Source organism: Anas platyrhynchos, chromosome 8, assembly GCF_047663525.1.
Source record: "Anas platyrhynchos isolate ZD024472 breed Pekin duck chromosome 8, IASCAAS_PekinDuck_T2T, whole genome shotgun sequence".
Taxonomy (NCBI): domain Eukaryota; kingdom Metazoa; phylum Chordata; class Aves; order Anseriformes; family Anatidae; genus Anas; species Anas platyrhynchos.
In genome coordinates this window covers 38,783,370-38,801,789 of record NC_092594.1, presented here as the reverse complement: position 1 = coordinate 38,801,789, position 18,420 = coordinate 38,783,370, and the positions used below count along the sequence as shown (strand labels likewise).

Below are 18,420 nucleotides of genomic sequence, written 5' to 3'. Positions count from 1 at the left end.
CCCTTCATTTATATTTACCATCTCTGAATTAATAAGGAATCACCACTGCTCCTCACCACCTGTACTTGGCTAGGGCACGGCAAGCCAAGTTCTTTTAATCTCCATCCATCAATATTCGATTTCCGCTATCAAGTAATTGGCCTCACCGTACCTTTTAGCAATTTATATTTGTCTTTATTAAATTTGGTCTCAGAGGCACCTTCCTCTTTTCCCTACCTGCTCGAAATGTTCCACCTAGAACTGCACTGGCTTTTTCACGTTGTCTCATGGAGCGGCTCACAGCCACGTCCTGCTTGTGGCACACATTTGCTTTGCTTCCTGAGCCATCTCATGCACTGAGGGCTGTCCTGCACTGCCAAAACTCCTACAGACGACAAGTGGTGGAGCCGGAGCTGTTAAACTGCAGCACGAGCTCTACTTCATCTACCACTGTGGTGGGGCAGGTACTAATTAATTTCTGAGACAAGGCAGTCCTCACCAGTGGTGTCCAGCTCGAACGAGTAGCTCAGCTGTGTCCCTGCTTATGTCAGCTCTGGCATCTCCTTGCTAGATCGAGCTACCTGCAGAATATTTAGTTGCTGCATTACCAAGTCTTCTGATGGTTTGGAGATACTGCATCAGTGCAGCTCCCATTCATGGGCTGCGTCACTTTTAACTGAACCTTTCACATATGTGGAAACATCTCTGCTGAATAGGTTACTTCTCCTAAATGATGAGGTAACGTGTTACTTTATTTACAACTGCTTTGGAGATTAAGTTTAAAAACTCTACCAGATCGCCTGTGACTCTTAAAAAAAACACACACCCTAAACTGTATTGCAAATGTCAACTCAATTGTGGGCAAATATATGCTTGGATTTTCCTGTCAAAAGAGTGACGTGTATCACGAGTCCTTATTTATTTCTGAGAAGGAGCACTAGAACTAAAACAACTGCCTGACAGGTAAAAATTGCTGGAGAAAATAATGCATCTGTATCACAACTCTGATTGCAGGAAAGGCTGTTGTCAACACCACTGAGAGCTCGGTTAGAGAATATATTGTTATTGTTTGGGAGTAAAAATGTAATGATGAAATATGATCCATTTCCATAGTCCCTAAAACACATTTGTCTATTGAAACTCCATGTTATGTCTCAATTATGTGTTGATGGTGGATGCAAAGGCTCGGTAGAACCAGAGCATAATGTAAAAAGCAAGCAGGGAAGGTGTCAAGACAATGGGCACACACATTTTTCCTTTTAAACAGGTAGTTTCACACACTGTTTAGGCCAAGTATTTCCTATATTCAGCTTAGTAATGGCATGTAATAATATTTATAATATGGCATTATGGCAAATAACAAGCCTAGCTTCAAAAGAGATAAAAATTTTATGTGAAAACAAAACTTGGGTATGTCACATTGAGAGTCATTTCACTCCACTGAGCTTCTCCACCAAGCAGGAGGGAAATAGCGGGGTGTGATCCGCCCTCACTTGACAAAGTCTGCGTCTCATCGGCGTGACATTCGGGTGCACCAGTCAAGGAAATGCAGTCCAGCTTCAAGCAAACAGAAAATCAAAAGAAATTTGAAAGATCGGTTAAGTATTCAGAATTACCTTGATATCTGGAGAACTGATCTCAAATTAATAAAAAAGAAATTGAACTCAGACTGCATGCAAAGTGTTAGACTTTGAACGAAGAAATCAGATACATGTCTTAGATAGTGAATAAGTGGAATTGCACTGCAGAAAGCACTGCTCTGTGGTGAGCCATAAACTGAGCACAAATTCATGATGTGATACTGTTGGGAAAGAAATCTCTTCCTAACAGGCACGAGCGGGAGCACTGCACAGAAGCCAAAGGAAATCTCCCCTCTCCAGCCCGGTCCTCAGCTGCAGCGCGGCACACAGCCCGCACCCCTCTGCTCTGCTGCGCCTGCCAAGAGCACAGCAACAAAAATCCCTGAAGATCTAGAAAACTAGGGCCAGGAGGAGAGTTTTAAAAATACACGTCTGTTTGAAGTGTAGAGAAGAAGAATTGTCCCTTCACATTTGCAAGAGGCCGGCGATAAAAGGGAACAACTGATGGAAAAGCAAAAAGTCGTCTGCTGGATCTGCAGGAAGGCAGATTTAGGTGAGAAATATTTCTGACTGCTGCTTGTTGCTTGGCTATAAAGGGCAGAGGCTGGGTGACAGGGCGGCTCAGGGAGCATGGACAGGGCATCTCCAGGTTTGGATTCAGCCGGCAGCCACCACGAGCAGCCCCGTTACCCGGCTGTACCTCCGGACAGAGGCAGGGGCTGAGCGCCTCTGGGAGCCCCTTTTTGTCACACCTTTGTATGAGCTAGGGAACATCTGCCAGCCCTACTCTTACTAAAACAATCATATCTAAACTGTTATTTATAACATTTGTGTTGTGATTTAATGTACCCTCAGCGGGATTGATATATTCTGTAATTATTAAATTATTAAGTGACAAGCAATGTCTAACCTTCTGTAAAGGTCGCATTTGAAGAAAATCTTTCCTCCAAAAGCACGTCAGTTTGAGTGACATGACAGTACCCATCATTCGCCTGAAAAATTCTATTACCGAGCGTCTGTCAGTCAGGAAAATTGAAACAAAGTTTGGAAGGCCAACTCTCCAAATGTACATCCTAAAGCTACTTTGCAGCACAGCAGTTGTTATATTTCATTGTACATCATAAACCGGGGAGTGTCTTGAATTGTGGACAGCATTCGCACTTTTTAACGTGGGCACTGTGTTTTCACAATTTCTTGCCTAAACACTATCAGTCAATTCCTGTTATTTTTTAAAAAATTCAGCAGTCAAACATTATGGTGCAGTATACTTCTGTGTATGTTCAATTACAGGAACACAAAGGTTTTTATAACAGCTAGATTTCACCTGATGGAAGCACATTGCATTTTTAACTCACAAATATGAAATTATTATTACTATTGTCTCTTGGAAAGCATCAACAAGGCCTCGAGTGCCTTAAAGTGATGCTTAAAAACCTAGGTGCCCCATACTGCTTAATAAAGAGCGTGGCATGCCGACATCGTACCGGGAGGCGACATGAAGAACAGAATGAAAGAGCAATGAAGCACGGGCAACCTTCCTTTAATTACCTGGCTGGGATCCTGGCTGGCCTTTGTACCATTCAGTTTTTCTTCAGGAAAACTGATGTTCTGTGCTTGTTGGTAGGCATTGGCTGTCCAGAGCCAGGCCAATTAAATAGTTTTCTATACATTTTTTTCATTCTCAACTGTTCCATTTCATTATGTTAAAATGACGGGTGATGTGTTTCTCATTTACTTGGCTATTATCAAGTGCTTACATATACTTGAAGCCAAAATGTATTGTGATAGAAACAGGAATCCAATAAAAACGTTCACAAACTGTTTTGAAATGAGGAGTAGATGTTTTAATGAAGCTTTGTGTAAGAAACACAAGGAAAAAAAAATCAGCATATCAAAAATCTTTAAGCAAGGCTAATTGGTTTATTAAATAAAGGGAGTGCCCTACACAGCCACTGAGCCGAGTTGATTGTGCCTGGTCACAGCGCCCTTCAGGACTTAAGATCTTGTCCATTTGGATCTTGCTCCATAAATTAATTAAGATGTTCATAAATTAAATAAATTTATTCATAAATTAAATGATAAGCCATGTTTTTTTCAGTCCTCAGTAGTCTTTTCAGCTTTTAATATAAGCTTTGAAGTAAATGGACTGAAAAAAGAAAAAAAAAAAAAAAAAAAAAAAACAGAAGTTAGAGACACACTCCCTCTGCACTTACAGGGAAAGGTCCTGTTTTAACAGTCTGGCTGATTGCTTCAGACTTTGGGCTGTAGCTACCTGGCTAGAGACTTCCCTGGGGAGTCTCCTTCAGCAGAAGACAAATACCACTGAAATACTCTTCTCATTATTTTTGGTAAGTTTTAAAATATTTAAACCTGAAATTATTATCAGGTGAATTACATTTTTGCCTATGCTTATTTTTAAAACAGAAAGTACATACTCTGATTCATTTCTTAACGTGAAAAGTAAGATTTATCTGCCTTGATTTCCCTGAGGAACAATTCGGAGATTAGGAACAAATTCCTGTCCTTGAAATTACTGATAAAGGATCTTCTTTAATGACCTGAACAGCATGAGCATTTTGTCATTCACGACAGAGACATCCTCCATGCTCATTTTAATTTTTGTTCTGTTGAACTCAACCCTTATCTGCACAGAAGCCACCCAAAAGCAGTGAAATCCAAGCAGGCTCTGTCCATCCCTCAGTGCTTCTGCAGACACCAACCTGGGACAGACCCAAATTCTGGGTGTTGTGGTGGACTCACAAACAGCAGCTTCAACGGGAAGGCAGGAGTTCCAAGCAGTGTTTTTCCTAAGCACATTAAAGTTCAATCCACCTCTTACTGAGGTCAACAGATACTGATTTTCTCACACATTGGTTTTGGACAAGTAAAAGTATATTACAGGTGGATAAAACCTTCCATCACACTGCAGTTTATTCTGTAGATCTGGATGCTTTTTGTTTCCCTGACATCACGCTGTTTGACTGATATTCCTGTTACTTCTGAAAGGCTCCTTCCTGAAGGTATGAATTGACTTTTCAGGGCCAGTTTCTGGTTTTGTTACTGCTCGTATCCCCCTGATGTAAGCAGAGCCTGGCCTGAGCAGCGGGGCAGTGTCAGCGGGCAGCGGAGGAGTCAGGCTCACAGGAGGTCTGCCAGGCAGAGAAGGACCTGGGAGTGATGGTGGACAGTCGGCTGAATATGAGCCAGCAGTGTGCTCAGGTGGCCAAGAAGGCCAACGGCATCCTGGCTTGTATCAGAAACACTGTGACCAGCAGGGCTAGGGAGGTGATCGTCCCCCTGTACTCGGCTCTGGTGAGGCCGCACCTCGAGTACTGTGTTCAGTTTTGGGCCCCTCGCTACAAGAAGGACATCGAGGTGCTCGAGCAAGTCCAGAAAAGGGCAACGAAGCTGGTGAGGGGTCTGGAGAACAAGACCTACGAGGAGCGGCTGAGGGAGCTGGGCTTGTTCAGCCTGGAGAAGAGGAGGCTCAGGGGCGACCTTATCGCTCTCTACAGATACCTTAAAGGAGGCTGTAGCGAGGTGGGGGTTGGCCTGTTCTCCCACGTGCCTGGTGACAGGACGAGGGGGAACGGGCTTAATTTGCGCCAGGGGAGTTTTAGGTTAGATGTTAGGAAGAGCTTCTTTACTGAAAGGGTTGTTAGGCACTGGAATGGGCTGCCCAGGGAGGTGGTGGAGTCACCATCCCTGGAAGTCTTTAAAAGACGTTTAGATGTAGAGCTTAGGGATATGGTTTAGTGGGGACTGTTAGTGTTAGGTTAGAGGTTGGACTCGATGATCTTGAGGTCTCTTCCAACCTAGAAATTCTGTGATTCTGTGATCCTGTGAGATATGTACTGCATGCTGTGGGTGCCCCGTGCCCCCTCCTGTCCCACAGGACGTGCACGCCAGCAATTCTGTGTTCAGCTCCCGTGCATTCAGCTTCCAGTGTTGGTCATGCATGGTGACAGTGACGCTCCTACTCATTTATTTATTTATTTACTTATGTATTTATTTACTTATGTGTTTATTTACTTGTTTATTTACTTATTTATTTATTTATTTACTCGTTTATTTGTTTGTTCGTTTGCCGGGGGCCGCTTTATCCCCACATTAACGCCTGACTCCCGCATCCCCCCTCTCTCCCCTCAGCGGGCCCCGCGCTCCCCGCCCGCCGCGCTCCCGCAGCGCCCCCCTCCGGCCCCGCTGTGCGCATGCGCCTTGCGCGGCCGCCAGCCCTCCGGCCGCCTGGGGGCGCTCCTCCCTCACCCCCCCCTCTCCCCTCCGCCGCGCTGAGGCGGCCGCGCCGCTGCCTGAGCGCAATCCCGCCCGGCGGCCGCACAGCTCACTGCGGGCTGCGGGCTGCAGGCGCCGCGGGGCAGCCCGCGCGGAGGAGGACCCCGGTCCTTCTTCCCCCCTCCTCACACACACACAGTCCTCCCGCGGCTCGGCGGCGGCCGCAAGATGTCGACCAAGAATTTCCGCGTGAGCGACGGGGACTGGATCTGCCCCGACAAGAAGTGAGCGGCGCCGGGGGGCGGCCGGGGGAGAGCGGGAGGGGGCGGAACGGCGGGGCCGGGCCCGTGTCACCGTCTGCTCCTCCGCAGGTGCGGGAACGTCAACTTCGCCAGGAGAACCAGCTGCAATCGCTGCGGGAGAGGTGAGCCCGGACCGGCCCCTCACGGCCCCCTCACGGCCCCTCACGGCCCCTCAGGGCCCGGTGCCGCCGGGACGCGCCCGCCACGGGGCGTTGTTGTTGCTGTTGTTGTGTTGCAGAGAAAACGACGGAAGCCAAGATGATGAAGGCCGGGGGCACGGAGATCGGCAAGACGCTGGCGGAGAAGAGCCGCGGCCTCTTCAGCGCCAACGACTGGCAGTGCAAAACGTACGGGGCCTGGGAACCGCACCCCGGGGGCCGGGAACCCACCCGCGGCCTGGGTGACCCCGCGGGGTGCAGCGCTGTGTGTAGCCCTGGCGGGGGGAAGGCAGCGGTGTGCTGAGCGCTGTCAGGGTACAGGCGGCTGTGCCCTGCGGGCAGCGTGCCCTTTTGGTTGGTGGGCGGCAGGTATTTGAGTAACGGGCCTGGGAAAAGGCTAAAAAATCAGGGCCAGAGCAGTAGAAGCTTGTGTTCCATGTCAGGTAAGCCAAGACACTTCCCAAATTAGGAACAAACAGATGGAAGTAGCAGCTTCACTGCAGTTTGGAAGTTCTTTTCCAATAGTCACTGAATACCTAACGAGTATAGTTTAGCACAGAGTTAAATAGCTGATATCGGAAGCCATCACTTGAGAATGTGAAGGTCTGCATTAGCAAAGGACTGCCTTCATGGAATACTTCAGGGGATTGGGGGTCTTCTTATAATTTGAGGGCTTTGAACCATTTGGGGTTTTGTTTGTTGACTCAGCTTTCTGAACTCTAACTGGTGAAACTTGGCTGGGTTTTCTTCCCAACTTGTGTTTTCTGCAACCCGAACCCAATTTTACCTCAATAAAGCCAGTGCCAGCAGTGAGCAAAAGCCCTTGCACACGTTGGTGCACCAGGCTGTATCAGGCTGTAAGAAAACAGGAGAGACCCGCATCTGTACGTCCGTTTGGCAGCTGTAGGGTGACTGAGCGTGCAGTTAGCACTGCTGCACGGTGCGTCCTGCGTGTGCCAGCAGGGTAACGGGGACAAGGGGCAGTCCGTGTGCGGGGGTAACCAACACTCCCAGCACTCACCTGTTCTGGCAGCGCTCGGCGCTGTTCAGTCTCCCAGTCCTGCAGCCTGGGACCAGCAGGGTGTCACTGAGGGAGTCCGCTCGATGGCACATCCCAGGGCTGCTGCTGCCCCTCCAGGCATAGGGGAGGCCAGGCTGCCTCGTGGACCACCTGCTCTGCTCGTTGGGATTGAGCAGGGTCCCAGAGATCATACAGGTGGTTGGAGTGCGAGGGGCACTCGAGTGTGCTGTGCGATAGCAGTGCAGTAATAGAGCTGTGCGAGTGCAGCTGTGCTGCAGGGGGTGCTGATGCCCGCTTATAAGTGTTACAGTGATCCCCCACCCCTTTTTGTGGCAGTGGGGTTTGTTTTCCTTCTCTTTTTTACTTCTTCCTCTCACATTTTGGAATGGAGATTTGGTAACACCAGTGGTTCCTTTATCCTTTATGGATAAGATCGTTGCTGGCAGCTGCTTTGCCTTCATGGAGTTGGTAGCTGCTTCAGAATCGTGTTGTTAAATAGTTCTTCAGGTTTTACATCAGGTAAAATATAACTTGAATTATGTGTTAACAAATTTTGGACTGTCTTGTTTCTGTTAACTTACCTGCCCGTTAGTTTTAATTCTTTCCCCATGATTCGTCTAGTGCAGTCCTCATCACCCTGTGTCATCTTCGTGCTGGCAAAATACGCCCGGGCTCTCGCAGTTCTGTCTTGGTGACTGTTGGCCCAAGAGTTACCTGTGCTGTGTTAGTGACTGCAAATCACTGCTGAAACCTGGCAGATAGATTCTTAGGATTTCTTGAAGCGTTGCCTTAACACATAAGCTCTATAATTTGAAATAAAATGTTTCTTATTTATGCTTTGTGTTCTTCCTCTCTGAAGATGCGGTAATGTGAACTGGGCCAGAAGATCAGAATGTAACATGTGTAACACTCCCAAGTATGCCAAGTTGGAGGAACGGACAGGTAGGTTGTCGGTGGCTTTAAAATACTCCAATTACTGTAAGAAACTCCTTTTTACAAATCAGTATCATTTAATCAAAGGGACTGTTTTCATGGTAGAACTAGCAAAATTGAATAATCTTTTGTATGTAAACAAATCTGTGGGCTCTTACACGTTTAGTAGCATAGAAAACTATGTGATGGCTACATTTGGAAGGTCATCCAACATTTGCTTTAAACCACCACAGTATTTGATTTTGATTCTGAAGAGTTTGGAAGGAGTAATGCGGTGTGTTCCTAAACTCAAAGAACTCTAGCATACACTGTGCCCGTTTACAGGACTCTGCAGGCACAAGAACAGCATTTCAAGGCCATACAGCTCAGACTGTAATTTTTAATGAGGTTGAAAGTCTGGTCACATGGATGCATTTTAAGTTCCTTCTGCATTGACAATGAAGCTGAGCAGAGACTAGAACAGAGGATGTCCTCATGGTGGGGTCATAACTGTTCATAACGTTACCACTGCAAATGGGATCAGGCAGTGAGTATAATGCAGGTTATGACATTAAAGCATAAAAACAAAAAAGCACACAGCTTATTATTTAAAAATAATATTTCCAAATTTCTTTAAAGTTCTGGTATCCTTCAGAGTAAGTCTGTGGTTGTGTACACGACACGTAGCATGTCACGGGTACCTGAAGGAAGTTCCAAACTAGGCTGAAATTGAACTGAGTAGTTGGAGTTTTCCACTTGTGTTATGAAAAGGAATAGCGAGTTTCTTCAGGGAATCTTGGCAGCTGTGCATTTGGAAGCAACCACAGGACGTTTTTATTCTTACTGCTCCCTGAGGGTCAGTATTCGGCGTTGTGTCCCAGAACAGCTGTGGGAAGGCAGCAGACCGGGGTGCCCAGAAGCCACGAGGGAGCTGCCTGTGGGAAAGGGCTTTGGCAGCACCAGCAGCGGGAGAGCAGCCAGCGAGCATTGCCCTCGCCTCTGCAGCTGGCTGCTTCCTGAGCCTGCTGCTGCCCCCTCTCACAGGGGCGTTGGGCTTCGAGGGCAGTGCCTTCGGTCAGGCCCCTGGAGGTGTGCTGGTGCTTCCCCACACCGAGCAGCTCTCAGGTGCTGCAGCCCTGCTGTAGCTCTTTGGAGCTGTTGCTCAGCAGGGCCCTACTCCTGACTTAAAATGTTTTCATTCTTTTAAATGCTGCCACATCTCTGTTTATGTGACTTAATCCGTTTTCTCAATTAGGTTTCTCAGAAAGTATTTTTAATAGATGTGTGGGAACAACTCATGTTCTTCCTGAGATCACACTGCATTCTCGTGGCGTATATTTATAAAGTCACTGAAGCCACTTATTCTAAAGTTTGTGCTTGATGTAGCTGATTTTGGCGCAGCACAAGAGCTTGTCTTATTTTACCACTTTTTAAAGGATACGGAGGAGGATTTAATGAACGAGAAAATGTTGAGTACATAGAACGTGAAGAATCAGATGGGGAGTATGATGAGGTAAGCTGAGGTGCATGCATTACTGTGGAGAGACATAGCGTGTGTGTTGAGGATGTGTGTGTTTACATTTGTGTTCCTGAGGGGGGGAAATGCTAGTCAGGAATACCTTGTGGTGTATCTCTGCCAAATGCTCAAGTGTAAAAGTTTTGAACTGAAATCAAGTGCATCTGTGTTGTCTTCTGGGGGCTACAAAATGAGAATCAGTTCAAGTTAAACTGCTACAAGCTGTGTTCGTTAACATGCTTAAGGAGTTGGTTTCAGGGCAGTGCATGCTGTTTTCAGATACATTCAACGTCATTTTTATAAACACAGCATAAACACAAATGTAACAATAGCACTTTGTTAAAATTGGATTTCCATTGATCTTGTCTGGAGGTACTAATCGTATCTGACAAGCATCTCTTTAAAAGTTTTCTTGTTGCTAATTGATATTTCCTCCTGCTTCTCCTTTCCTTTGAATAATACCTCATTTAAAATAGGTGTACATTTATTTTCACATAGAATAAGTCTTATCAAAAAATAGAGTTAGAAATGATTTTTTGTAAGTGATATTCTAATGGAATGAAATTTTTTAGTTTGGTCGCAAAAAGAAAAAATACAGAGGAAAGCCAGTTGGTCCTGCGTCTATCCTGAAGGAAGTAGAAGATAAGGAATCGGAAGGGGAAGATGAGGAGGATGAGGATGAAGATCTTTCCAAATATAAATTGGATGAGGTAGTCTCATTTTTTGTTTGGTTTGTTGCTAGCAAATTTTTAATGACTACTATAATGTTGTTTAGTAGTAGGTAAAGTTTGGCATAAGGGGAATGTTCTTGAACAGTACTTACAGCCTTTTAAAATTACTTTATAAAATGAAACTTTGTTAAATAATATAAAATGGGATAGTGAAGACTTCAAATGTTTGTTTGTAGTCTTTTTATTCTGTTGTGAAACACAAATTTTCAGTCCCTCTACTGAATAACTTTTTAGATCTCACTAGGTGCACTTTAGGCCTCGTTTAATGCCCTAAGAACAGTATTTTCAAAGGTTGAACTAAACACCAAATAAAACATACAGGTTATGTGAAGAAAAAAATGACAAACACAATGAAAATATTTCTTAGATATTTCTTGAATATCTGAATTTTTCAGGATGAGGATGAAGATGATGCTGACCTCTCAAAATATAATCTTGATGCCAGCGAAGAAGAGGACACTAATAAGAAAAAGAAATCCAATAGGCGCAGTCGTTCTAAGTCCCGATCCTCCCACTCACGATCTTCATCGCGCTCATCCTCTCATTCAAGCTCAAGGTCTAGGTCCAGGTAAACGGGTACAGGTCAAGGGTAACGCCAGGCAAAATGTCAGTATCTAACTTCTCTATTTACTTTTTTTTTTGATTGCCTTACAGTTTTAGTTTAATAATGTTAACAATTTTATGTGCACAATTTACAGAGGTAGATGATGTTCTGTTCTGGCCTTCTGTTGATCCTCAATAAGAAGGCTTTTTATGTCTTGCTGCTTTTTGTGAATTAAGCTGGTATTTCAATTGAATTCTTCAAATGTTTTTTCTAAACTTATTTTCAGTTTTATTTTTAGGCTTGTTGACCATAAGTGGTTCAATGGTTGTGCTTGGTTTCAGTAATATTGAGTGGAGGTATTGAACAGTGAATCAGATGGGTGGGATTGTTAAAGAAGGAAGAAGTAGCAGAAGAGGGCAGTGATGCAGTCCAGACAGAATGGAAGTTGTCCTGGAAATAAAAACAAGAAACTTGAACTTAATTTGTTGGGAAGCAGTAAAGCTTTCAATGCGGTGGCAGTGTTGTCAGAGTAACTCTGAAGTCTTATTTAAAAAGAGATAATCGTGATCTGGGTGGTGAAATGATAGAACAGGTTGCCCAAAGAGGTTGTGCATGCCCCGTCCCTGGAAGTGTTCCAAGTCAGGTTGGATGAGGCTTTGGGCAACCTGATGTAGTGAAAGATTGGACTGGATGATCTTTAAAGGTTGCTTCCAACCCAAACCATTCTGTGATTCTATGACTTTGATTATGGGGTCACAAAAAAGTCTGCTGGGCAGATTCAGGAGCTCGCTTTGTTATTTACATTTAGTAACAGTTATATGAACAGTTCAATAATTTTTTTGGAATCCCATCACATGAAGCCTGTTACAGCTTTTCAGCTGCCTCACAAGTAATACAGTGATGATACTAAAAGGTTTAAGACCAAATTGGTGCTAGCTCATCATAAACATCATATACATAAAGTTCAAGTTTCTTCTAATCTTTGTAGCTTTGGAACTGCACCTCTCAGTTCTGACTGCTTTGATTGCTGCCCAAATTCTTCAGACCTTCATACTAACCAGGTGTCAGCTACTCTCTCCCTTCTGCCTTTCTCCACATTGTTATCATGTTTTTTTTCATGCTAACTCTTCTGTGAGATATGTTCTTAAAAATTTTCACCCTCCCTACTCATTCAAATGCCTCCTTGAGACTAATAATTGCCATATGGTTCTGTGGAGGAGCATTTTGAATAACACTAACTGAGATGACTGGCTGTTAGCAAGTTTTGTGAATAAAGTGAGATGTGTAGGAAGATCCTGTCACTTTTGAGGAAGTATTGTCCCACGTGAGGACACAAATGCAGCCCCTACTCTTAGGTTTAGGGGTGGGAAAGTCAAAGAAGGCAGAAGAGTTAGTTTCATATGGCCATAACCTCGTTCATAACTCCAAAATGTTAACACCCAACTAAAAAGTAGTTTCAGTTGACTGACATTTGCTAGGGAACTTTCAACTTTCTGCTGTGCTTCTAGTTACAGATAATTTATTGGCAGAATCAGTTGGTTTGGTTTTCTTTTTTCAGCTTTAAATACATTATTCTAGTTAGAAAGCAAATGTTGGTACTGCTTTTGTTTGGCAAAGTGAAATGAAAAAGACGTGTTAACAGTATAAACTGGGAGATAGACAGCATGTCTATTTTCCCTGAAAAGATTATTAGAACTTGCTTCTTTTTACAACTGTTACTGTTACAACTGTTACAAGTCTCCTGCCGTTTTTACATATTCATTGTGGTTTGTGCTTTAAAGAAACTCCATCAACATGACAAATTTGAAAAGACATTTAAGTAGTCACGAGTAGTGTTAGACCTGTCTGTATTTTAGCCAAGAGTTAACTACTGTTTGATTTTTAATGCAGGAGAAAATCTTGGCAAAAACTGAGAACTGTTTACAGAATGCTTGTGAGAACTGTCTCGGAGAAAACTTGAGTTCCAATACTCTTAATCTAATCTGCTTTTCAAGGAAAATGGTGGTTTCCAATTAAAGCACAAACTAAAAGTTCAGGTGTTAATTTCCTGAAATAATTAATGGTTGTGCAGTTGTTTGATTCATTTTCCAAAACAGCTGCAGCCCCGTTTAATGTTTGTGCTTTGTTTTAGGAAACATAATAAAAAGCTGACTTCTCTAAATTTTTGAATGCACCATCTTACTATGTTAAAGTTACTGTTATCAAATATAACCTGTCGCGAGGTAGGGCGAAGTTGGCACACTTGTAGTGAATCTAGCCCTTGTCTTTGATGTGTAGCTGTTTCTGCTGCTATCAGTAGCAGTTACTCTGCTAAATAAAAGTCAGATACTGGAAAAATATCTTTTGTGTTGTTTCAGGTCCCATTCAAGAAGTTCTTCCAGTTCCAGATCAAGATCTCGTTCCAGTTCCAGAGAACACTCTAGATCTCGTGGGTCGAAATCAAGGTGAATGAGGTAGCACTCTCTCCTTGCAGAGAGAGAAAAAAGGGCAGAAGAACCAACCACTTGTTTATTCCATCGTAAAATTATGCTGGTCAAAAAACATTAACTCGTTTTTATCTTGGAAATCAGAATTCCTGGGGTCTCGTCACAAGATTGTTACCACTACAGATGTGTTTCATGAGAATGCGAGGTTTTGTTTGAAGAGTTTAAGTCTGATCTAAGCTAGACGAGTGGACGCCACAGATCTTCACTTTGAAGGAAGAAGAATCTGAATGCATGTTTACTTGCTTCAGTAATTCTTGCTGTTTCCACTTGGGCTACTTGACGTGGAAGAACACTAGAAAATATGCTATGCTTCTATTTTTGTGTGTAGCAATAACTTAATTTCCGCTAGATAGTGCTGCCATTATCTCTCTAAATGTGGGAGGAATGTATAAAAATGTTGGACAGTAAATCATGTGAAGCTGACAGGAGCTTGAGCTAGCTGACATTTGCCATAGAGCAGGTACTGCACTGTGTGGGAGAGTCTAACAGAAGCCTATAAATCCTTGAGGTGTCCTTGCACAGTCATCCCATTGCTAGGTCTCTCCTTTTGCAATGGAATGAAGATTGCTCCCATCTCCATGCATATAAGAATCTTAAAACTGTAAAATAAGGAAAAGAAATGGGAGCTGAGAAGACTGATGCCAAATGGTGCCACTGCTCTTTGGTGGCACAAACATTCCCTTGCTGTTCACATGAGGTTCAGTGTCAGGTGGAGTTGGTGCTTTTAGGAACACGAAAGTGCCTGTGCCCCAGTAGATGCTGAAGCTCGTCAGCTGAGCTGGGTTATTTGCTTGTACCACGCAGCATCCACCGAGTGTCCTCAGTGCATTAGCTTCCGTGAAATAGGACTGCTTCGTTATTTACAATGAGAATCCTGGAAATATTTTACCAACAACATGCACTCTGTTTTTTCATTCGTGTTTTTTCTTCTTTTTTTTTTTTTTTTTTTTTTGTAAAAAGTTCTATCCAGCTTACTGAAGAAAGTATTGTTAGGTACTTTTATATAACTTACATAATTTTGGAATTACAGTTTAGGACTTTCTAGCTCTGTTACATTTTCCAGAAGTGTGATTTATTTCTTTTTTATTACTTTTAGATAACAAACTTGATTTTTAAGTGCTTGTAAGTGAAGCTTGTTCATCTTTTTTAAATGCCCAAATGACTATGCTAAGGTTATTTTTTTAATGTTTTGGTAAGTTTTACTATCTACCCAGATTTATTCTGAGTTTTGTAAATACTCCTGAGGGTTTTTCCCTGCTCTAGTAAGATGAAGGCAACTTCTGTTGTGAAACATCCTTTAATAGCAAGAAATGTCTTTTAAAAGCAAGACATGGTTAAATTGGTACGTGATTTTCACACCATTTCATTTTTGTGAATGTAACTCCTGAGGAAGGTCCTTACGTAGGTATATCGGCTGTTTCCTGTCCCAGTCTCCCATTGCTTGTTTGTCCCATTGCATAGTACTGATGAATGCTGGAAAGAGGTTTCCCAACCATTGGTGGTCTGCGTATCAAGAAACACTATATTTAGCAAAATTTATTAAGAGAGCTACTACGGCAGTAGAAGTTTTTATTGGCAGTTAACTAAGGAGTAAGTATTAAAGCATCCACAAACTTCTTTTGATAAAACACTGATATAAATAGAGTAGTGAGTCTTCATGAGAACTGTCTCTTTGTTCTTTCTTTGTTCTTTCTATATTATACCAGAATTAAATCTGATTTATTTCTTAATCAATAAAGATCCAGCTCCAGGTCCTACAGGGGGTCTTCAACCCCAAGAAAAAGATCTTACTCAAGCTCTCGTTCGTCATCATCCCCCGAGAGAAGCAAGAAGCGAAGTCGTTCTAGATCTTCTTCATCTGGTGATCGCAAAAAAAGACGATCGAGATCACGGTCACCCGAAAGGTTTGGGTTTATGTAGAATAAGAATGGGTGTATTTAAATGTGTGATTTTTTTTTTTTTAATGAAGATCTGAGATTCACTGGGAAACAACTGAATCTGAGCAGTTACGTTGATATTAAAAGTAGTTTTCTCCCTTTCCCTGTTCTATTACTTCATATTAAAACCAGTAATTGCGCTTTTTCCCCCTTCCCTCTCCAATAAAACTTCCTCCTGTTAGCAATGTGTTCCATAGAAAGACTTGGGTCACCATTCTTTCAGTGTGTGAAAGTGTTAATGTGTACATTATTGATTTATTTTCCTAAGTAAATATTGCATTTAGAAATTGTTTTCTACTTTCAATATTAAGCTTACTGTACGTTTTTAGTATTAAATTCATATTCATAAGCTTAAACTGGTATAAGGTTATCTTTATATTCTGATAAGGCCCCTATCAGATATACTTGGCTTCCAGCTATTGTAGGGTACAGACTACTCAAAGTGGGTGTTAACATTGATTTCAACTTATTTCTTTGCATGCTTTCTCCATTTATATCTTGCAGACGCTGCAGATCATCATCTGGATCTTCCCATTCTGGTTCCCGTACAAGTTCTAAAAAGAAATAATGTATTAAAGGTCACATTTAAAAAAAAAAAAAAAATCCAGTCAGTGCATGAGACATTTTTAAGAAGTCGGTGTCTTACTTGGTCAGAAGTGCTAAATCTGCTAGTAGAGGTGCATGTCTGTCCTTGCTTTCTGGAAAACTGCAGCTTTGTTCATTCATGAAACAAAAAGTGAGATAGCATTTTAAGCCATAAACTCCCTAGAGGAGGTGTGAAGTTTTTTGGGTTTTGTTTGTTGTTTTGATTTTTGGAGTAAGGTTTTTTATCATTATTTTGAAAGATTCAGTTACTTGATTTCTGGCGCTCTTATGTACGAGCAGTTGTGGGTTGGATATGTTCAAATGCAACTCTGCTCTTCATGTGGCAATTAAAAAAAAGTATCTGAGGATATCGGAGGAACCCATGAACTTTCTGCATCCAGCTCCTTGTTTGATGTAGCTCTTATGGGACCACAAAAGATTAGTGTAGCAGTAGGGCTGTTGTTGCCTGTTGGATCAAAGTAGTGAGTTCTTTAGGTCGAAGTATTTTTTTTGTTTTTCCATGTTTCAGTAAAAGTGTAGATCAGTGCCCCCCTCTGCTGCTCAGTGCAGAACAGCTATTAAGTACCCATCGTACAGTTCTGTAGAGTGAAATGGACTTCATTTCTTCAAGGCGAGGATGTTTGAGACGTGGGGCACTGTCCTCTCCATTGCTCAAGTCTCTTAGCTGCCAGTGCCTGTCTCTGTAGAAACTGTTTGCTGCAGTCAGCAAAGTGCACTTTCTGCAGCTGGTACTGGCTGCAGTATTTTCACATGCATGGATCCTGGACTGTGCGATCCTTTCTTACAAAAGGATCGTTTAGGAGCTACTCTTGAGGAGGAAAATGGAACTAGCTTCTTGGAATCAAGTGAAGTTTCTGCAGGCCATCTGTAAAATTCATTTTCGGCAGACAAATTTTCAAGGTATCTGAATTTTATTTATATTTTAAAATGAAAATTAATAAAACTAGAAAGTTTTGACATCTTAAATGTGTTCTTCATCAATCACTCATTTTCCCTTAAATGTTTAATTTATGGCTTAAAATGCTGTATGGAATTTAATTTACTAGTAATATTACATTAAAACTTGGTCTCTCTTGAGCTCCGTTTGATTAAGAAAGGTTTAAGTATCTTCAGTGCCATCGCAAGGTAAGTATGCTAAGGAAAATTGTTCTTTTTAAGCAAGGAAACAGCAATATATCTACAATTATTTCAATTGTAAAATTTAAAACCCATAGTTAACAGCTGATTTTTAAAATGAACTGCACCAAAACAAACGGAGCAAACTAAAAACTGCATTCTGCTTTTTTTTTTTTTTTTAAAGACACTTCTTTTGGACTGTTATATAAGCAACATGTTTTTTGGTGTAGAAATATTTTGATAATCTTTTTGCAGAAAAAAAAAGCCCTGCAATTTCTTCTTTAATGCTTTCTTTATATCTAACTTCCATGCTAAATGTGTGTAGATTGCACAAGAGCAGGTTAGTCTTGTAACTGTGCCTCTGATGACTTTAAAGTCTAACTACTAAAGTGTAAAAATCAGATCTAATAGATGCTATGTTGTTACCCCTTAGTTTTTTTCTTGTGCTTTGTATTAAAATTGTTGCTGTACTTAACAGATGAGAACTTTTAAATTTAGCAAGTGATAGCCTACAGACAAAGGAAAATTATGGTTTCATTTGGCTTAGATGAACTGTAAAGCAAAATGATTCTGTAGACGAGTGTAAATAAAACCTGTGAGTCAACGATGTCGTGAGTGCTTTTTCTTAGACACACAAGCAAATCTTTCTTTATAAGGTACACTGTTTCTTACTACTGCAGTGCAGGAAGGACAATGTGTCCACTTGCCACATGCATCGTAAACTTTCAGATTGCTGAAAGAACTGAAAATAATTTTGGAATTAAGCAACATGTTTAAAATATTTTTCTGAAATTTCAAGATATTTGGTATGTATTCCAGAGCTTCAGAACATTTTTGGAGGAAACAATGTTTGAATTATTTTGATTACTACAGTTTAAAATACAAAGGCACAGCAACTATGGAAGTCCTTCCTGCCTGTTACAAATGATACAAAACTTGTCTTTAATTGCCAAATTGACAAATAAAAGACTGAGCATGGCCCACCTTGGATGAAACACAAAGCTAGGTTAGGCTCAGGCTGTAAGGAAATAAAAAAAAAAAAAAAAAAAAAGGTGTGGTGTTTGCTTTTTGGTTGTCAGCTGTGTTTTCCTTAGTTGTTTTTGTTGGGATTTTTGTGTTTTCCTTAGTTGTTTTTGTTGGGATTTTTTGAAGGTTGGGAACTACCCTTGGTGGCCCAGCAATAAATTTTTTTTGTAAGCTCTCCGTGCCCAGCATTTAGCCCCTAGGACCGGATAAATCGATGCCTATGGAAATAGAGGTATTTCTGTGAAGCTTCATCAAAGATTAGTGAAGTCTGTA

The 18,420-nt window shown here is 42.1% G+C and overlaps 1 protein-coding gene across 1 annotated transcript; it reads left to right on the top strand.

Moving 5' to 3' along the window:
* Positions 1 to 5,918: 5,918 nt before the first annotated feature.
* On the top strand, positions 5,919 to 17,726 carry ZRANB2 (zinc finger RANBP2-type containing 2). Its single transcript, XM_027462569.3, has 10 exons — positions 5,919 to 6,076; positions 6,164 to 6,216; positions 6,333 to 6,441; positions 8,133 to 8,215; positions 9,622 to 9,698; positions 10,274 to 10,411; positions 10,828 to 11,000; positions 13,334 to 13,420; positions 15,202 to 15,366; positions 15,904 to 17,726. Exons 1-10 carry the CDS (start codon positions 6,021 to 6,023, stop codon positions 15,965 to 15,967), a joined length of 1,005 nt encoding a protein of 334 aa, XP_027318370.1. The 5' UTR covers positions 5,919 to 6,020; the 3' UTR covers positions 15,968 to 17,726.
* The last annotated feature ends 694 nt before the right edge of the window (positions 17,727 to 18,420 follow it).